This window comes from Centropristis striata, chromosome 17 (genome assembly GCF_030273125.1).
Source record: "Centropristis striata isolate RG_2023a ecotype Rhode Island chromosome 17, C.striata_1.0, whole genome shotgun sequence".
Lineage (NCBI taxonomy): Eukaryota > Metazoa > Chordata > Actinopteri > Perciformes > Serranidae > Centropristis > Centropristis striata.
This window is the reverse complement of record NC_081533.1, coordinates 30303442-30309552: the sequence shown is the minus strand read 5'-3', so window position 1 is coordinate 30309552 and position 6111 is coordinate 30303442. Positions and strand designations below refer to the sequence as shown.

Below are 6111 nucleotides of genomic sequence, written 5' to 3'. Positions count from 1 at the left end.
TTTTGTAATGGGGTATTTGTTGGGTGCCAGATTCAATAAGGTCACAATAAATGTTTCCTTTATTTCCTTTGTCTGATCCATCTCAGCCCCAATAAGTTTATTAAGTCATAAAACCAGATAGATTAAATTGATTTCATATCAACCAAAAAGGTTTACGTATGAAAAAGTTGACAAAGACGAAAACTAAGGACATTTTCACTATAATTTTAGTTAGTTTTAGTTAGTTTTGTAACCACAAAATACAGTTTCAGTTAGTTATCGTTTTTTTTAAAACTCGTTTTTATTTTTATTTCAGTTAACGAAAATGTGTTTTCAATTCTAGTTTTCGTTTTTTCGTTAGTTTTCGTTAACTATAATAACCTTGGATGGGACGGACTGTGCCGAGTCTTTTATGAAGCGCGTGTCGAGGCGTGTTTCTTTAAGAGCGAGTGACGTCATTGATGACGTTTGAAGCCTCGCTGGTTCAGGGAATGGTTTGAGTGTCCAAGCACAGCGGCAAAAATATTCTTTCTTAATAAAAATAAATAAAGTCATCATCGCCCAAGTATTCATTAGCACAATCACTGTCTAATCTCTGGAAAACACTGCAACTGTTTTAACATAAACATCTCATGTCCTGTTGGATTTATTCAAACATTGATTGAAATCATACTGACACATTTTTTTTGTTTGTTGTTGTTGTTGTAGACTTTTACAATTACCCATAAATCAAACAAAAAAAGATTAAACAAATGAATGAATGAACCACACAAAATCAAATTTAATTGTTCATGGCAGAGATTATTCTCATGTTGACACTGTTGCAGACAGACAAGAGGCCATCACAAATAGCTGAAATGACAACTAGAAAATTTCCTCTGGGGAAATTCTGAAAGTGCCACGGGGGCTACTGCCGGTGTGTGTACACTATGATGAGATTCTTCAGAGATTTCAAACAATTAATAGTAGTAATGTTATGATACTATATTATATACAAGGAGCACACCTACAACAAGCATTCCTTTACAAGTATTTATTTATACAGCAATGAAAATCGCATTGTTACCTGTGTGTGTGGGTGTGATTGTGATTAAAATCACAAAGTTACCTGTGTGTGTGTCTGTGTGTGTGTGTATGTGTGTGTGTGTTTGAAGCATGTGTATCTGAAGGAGTGTGCGCGCTAACTGTAATCACATCCAAGGATCAAAGGCAATCAGAGCAGAGCAATCAACAGAATTAAGTGCCACCAACTGCCAATGTACCGGAACAATGACAGCAGCCAGAGGTGGACAGACTGGAATTTCTGGCCTCGAACAGAAAGCATTTTTGGCAAAACCATAATACCTTTCATTGATCCGACTTCACTTTGAGTGTCCTGAGTTCTTCCTGAACGTCTACATATGTTTTTTTTTCAAGAAAAAAGAAAAAATAGCTTTGTCAGAGCAATCTAAAAAAACTGTTACATCTCCCTTTTTCAGAAATCTTCTTGCGTTTTTAATATGGGAGCCAATGAGGCTGTTGGTGCGTGTTGGTGGTGCATCTGTGCGTCGTACGCCCAAACTATAACTCTGACAGCTTTACCAGAGGATTGTGAGTGAGAAGACAAATTTTCCTACATTTCTATGTATACATTTTTTCTGTAGAGTGGAATTTGCGGCCTGGAGCGCAGTTTTAAAATGTATTTTTTGACAATTTTTTCTCTCCCTCTACACTCTGGCGATGATGTCACACACTGTGACACGAACATTCCATGCAATACACACCCATTATAATCTCAGAATTTCTCCAAAAATGATCATGGTCATTGAACAGGGATTGATAAAAAACTATATGACCTATCGAAACGTGGATTAATACACCGATACACAAGACTTGTGTCTACTGTTTAAAGTTTAAATGGAGTCTCTAGGTGAAATTATGCCGAAGAAGTAGACGTTTAAAAATCTCCAATTATTGTTCTTTTTCGCTCATTTTTTTCCGGCCGTCCCATTCACGTCAATGCAAAATTTTGGGCAGTTTTTTGCGACTTACTTCATGAAAAAATTTGTATTCCGTAGAGAAAAGTAATAGCACACCGATCCCGATCAAACCGCACATTTTAATATATAATTTGTAGCGGGACAAAATTGTGTCCGGAAGAGGAAGAACTGAGCACTGGTCCCTACAGCTATTGCTGTATGGGACCAGTGCTCGGTGCGATTGCCCCGTGGCCCTAATGAAGGTTTTGACCAGCAGGGGGGTTTGTGAGCACATGAAGCCTCGAGAAATGAACCTTCAGAAAGGCCAACTTTATGAAATTCGGGGCAAGACGTATTCTGAATTTGACCAATTGAATTCAAGCCACCTGAATAAATGTTTTTCTGAAACTTGTACTTCGGATCCAATTCTTATCAACTGTGTATGCAATTACTGAAAAACATGGTATTTTGCTTTTCTCTCTCTCTCTCTCTCTCTCTCTCTTTGCATTATGTTATCTTCTTCCTGCTCTGTATACTTCACATAGTTTCTATCCTGGGCCTGTGTCTGTGACCTGCTCTACCTTTCTAAATATTTAAAGCCGAACTAGCTGTCAGTGTCTGGTTGCACTGCGTAGAGAAACAGTGGTCAGAGCTATATATATATATATATATATAATATACACTACCGGTCAAAAGTTTTAGAACACCCCAATTTTTCCAGTTTTTTATTGAAATTCAAGCAGTTCAAGTCAAATGAACAGCTTGAAAGGGTACAAAGGTAAGTGGTGAACTGCCAGAGGTAAATAAAAAAAGGTAAGCTTAACCAAAACTGAAAAATAATGTACATTTCAGAATTATACAAGTAGGCCTTTTTCAGGGAACAAGAAATGGGTTAACAACTTAACTCTATGGAGTCTTGGGCTATTTTGTCCATTTTTGAATTCTTTTCATGTCTTTGTAAGTCATTTTGTGTCTTTTTTTGGTCATTTTGTGTCTTTTTTTGGTCATTTTGTGTCTTTTGGTGTCTTTTCTTGTCATTTTGTGTCTTTTTTTGGTCATTTTGTGTCTTTTTTTAGTCATTTTGTGTCTTTTGGTGTCTTTTTTTTTGTCATTTTGTGTCTTTTTTTGGTCATTTTGTGTCTTTTTTTAGTCATTTTGTGTCTTTTTGGCAGCTAAATATGGTGGAGTAAAAAGTACAATATTTGCCTCAAAATGTAGTGAAGTAGAAGTATAAAGTAACATAAAATGGAAATACTCAAGTAAAGTACAAATATCTCAAAATTGTACTTAAGTACAGTACTTGAGTAAATGTACTTTAGTTACATTCCACCACTGCCTGGGCCTGTGTCTGAGACCTGCTCTACCTTTCTAAATATTTAAAGCCGAACTAGCTGTCAGTGTCTGGTTGCACTCGGTAGAGAAACAGTGGTCAGAGCTAACTAACAATGGCCTCACTGAGACTGTTCTGCCAGGCCAATGCATTCTCCTGCCTGCTCCTCTGCTACCTGCTCTTCATTCTGCTGGGAGGTCTGGTGTTCACAGGTACGGAGCAGAGGGTGGAGAAGGAGCTGAGAGCCCAGGTGGAGCAGCTGCGGCGCTCCTTCCTGCAGCAGAACCCCTGTGTGCAGGAGAGCAGGCTGAGGGAGCTGCTGGAGGAGGTGCTGTCTGCTCACCACAGCGACGTGGCCGTTCTGAAGGCTGAGGCTGAAGACCCACGCTACGACTTCACGTCATCACTCTACTATGTCATCGCCACTCTGACCACCATGGGTACGTGGAGACGTCTGTTGGAGTTTGGCAACATTATCTCACAGAAATCCGTGGAATAGCCACGGATTTCGCTTAACTCAAAATCCGTGGAATAGCCACAAACAGATAAACTTGTTTTTGTAAATACTCTGTAGACTGAATTTGATGCATTTGGTTTTTAGTTTTAACACAGCGTCCCAACTGTTTTGGAATCAGGTTCTAATCAAGTAACAACAAAAAAAAATCCATTCGAATTTTCCTTTACAGAAAAAGATGTATAAACGGCATTGTCATCAGCATATTAAATAAATAAAGACTCATTAAAAATAAAAAAGTAATGGCCCTAAAATGGATCCTTGTTGTACTCCCTTCTACATCTTTTTTTTTTTTTTTTTTTTTGCAAAAGTACATCTAAAGACCAAAGAGAAGAAAACAAGCAGGTGCTCTGGCAGCAACAACACACAGGGCTCACAGAAATCCGTGAAATAGCCACGGATTTCGCTTAACTCAAAATCCGTGGAATAGCCACGGAATTGCTCAAATTTCCGTGAAACTGACACGGATTTCGCTACAATGCAAGTTAATGACAGTCATATCCTGTGGCTATTCCAACATACAAAGTGATTATGTACATTCACTGAGTGAATATTTAGAAAATAAATCATATATTTCTGGCTAGAAATGTGATCAAAATCCATTTTTATGCAGAAACTAAGTCAAAATATTGATTTTTCACTAAAAATGAGAGAACTGTCCGCCATGTTTTTTGTTCTGACCGCCGGGACCTTGAAAGTCACGTGACTTGGAACAAACCAATAGGAAAAAATATTCCTGGAATAAAAAATTATTTTTTGTCTTAAAATAGACTTAAGGTCGCGAGACGATTTCTGGGGGTCGCCAAATCATTTTGGAAGTCAGCTCTGTCTCCACTGTGTTAAAGTGTTCATGTGTCAATGTGTTTTAATTTTTGGTCACTTGATGTCTTTTTTTGTTCATTTTGTGTCTTTTTAGGTCATTTTGTGTCTTTTTTTCATCATTTTGTGGTCAATTTGTGTCTTTTTTGGTCATTTTGTTTCCTTTTTTTAGTCATTTTGTGTATTTTTTTAGTCATTTTGTGTCTTAATTGGTCATTTTGTGTCTTTTTTGGTCAATTTGTGTCTTTTCTGGTCATTTTGTGTCTTTTTTGGTCATTTTGTGTCTTTTCTGGTTATTTTGTGTCTTTTTTGGTCATTTTGTGTCCTTTTTGATCATTTTGTGGTCAATTTGTGTTTTTTTTTTTGTGATTTTGTTTACTTTTTTTGGTGATCTGATCTGTGCGTGTGAGATTGTTTTTAGTGAGCGGGGGTCACGGACAACATGCATGTTAAACTGTTCATGTGTCAATGTGTTTTAGTTTTTGGTCACTTGATGTCTTTTTTTGGTCATTTTGTGTCTTTTTTGGTCATTTTGTTTCCTTTTTTTAGTCATTTTGTGTATTTTTTTAGTCATTTTGTGTCTTAATTGGTCATTTTGTGTCTTTTTTTCATCATTTTGTGGTCAATTTGTGTCTTTTTTGGTCATTTTGTTTCCTTTTTTTAGTCATTTTGTGTATTTTTTTGTCATTTTGTGTCTTAATTGTTCATTTTGTGTCTTTTTTGGTCAATTTGTGTCTTTTCTGGTCATTTTGTGTCTTTTCTGGTTATTTTGTGTCTTTTTGGGTCATTTTGTGTCCTTTTTGATCATTTTGGGGTCAATTTGTGGTTTTTTTTGGTCATCTTGTTTACTTTTTTTGGTGATCTGATCTGTGCGTGTGAGATTGTGTTCAGTGAGCGGGGGTCACAGACAACATGCATGTTAAACTGTTCATGTGTCAATGTGTTTTAGTTTTTGGTCACTTGATGTCTTTTTTTGGTCATTTTGTGTCTTTTTAGGTCATTTTGTGTCTTTTTTTCATCATTTTGTGGTCAATTTGTGTCTTTTTTGGTCATTTTGTTTCCTTTTTTTGGTCATTTTGTGTCTTAATTGGTCATTTTGTGTCTTTTTTTCATCATTTTGTGGTCAATTTGTGTCTTTTTTGGTTATTTTGTTTCCTTTTTTTAGTCATTTTGTGTATTTTTTTTTGTCATTTTGTGTCTTAATTGTTCATTTTGTGTCTTTTTTGGTCAATTTGTGTCTTTTCTGGTCATTTTGTGTCTTTTCTGGTTATTTTGTGTCTTTTTTGGTCATTTTGTGTCCTTTTTGATCATTTTGTGGTCAATTTGTGTTTTTTCTTGGTCATTTTGTTTACTTTTTTTGGTGATCTGATCTGTGCGTGTGAGATTGTGTTCAGTGAGCGGGGGTCACGGACAACATGCATGTTAAATTGGGGGTCGCGACTCAAAAAGGTTGAGAACTACTGCCATAGAGGGTTAAGTTTCATGTATTTGCTGAACTGTTCAGAGGTACC

General features: G+C 36.5%; 1 protein-coding gene across 1 annotated transcript in view; it reads left to right on the top strand.

Moving 5' to 3' along the window:
• The first annotated feature begins 3206 nt into the window (after positions 1-3206).
• kcnk7 (potassium channel, subfamily K, member 7) overlaps positions 3207-6111 on the top strand; it is a 4694-nt gene continuing 1789 nt past the window's right edge. Inside the window, exon 1 of the mRNA XM_059354451.1 lies at positions 3207-3707. Within this exon, the coding sequence (XP_059210434.1) occupies positions 3383-3707 (325 nt within the window). The 5' untranslated portion in view covers positions 3207-3382. The remainder of the gene's footprint in view (positions 3708-6111) is intronic.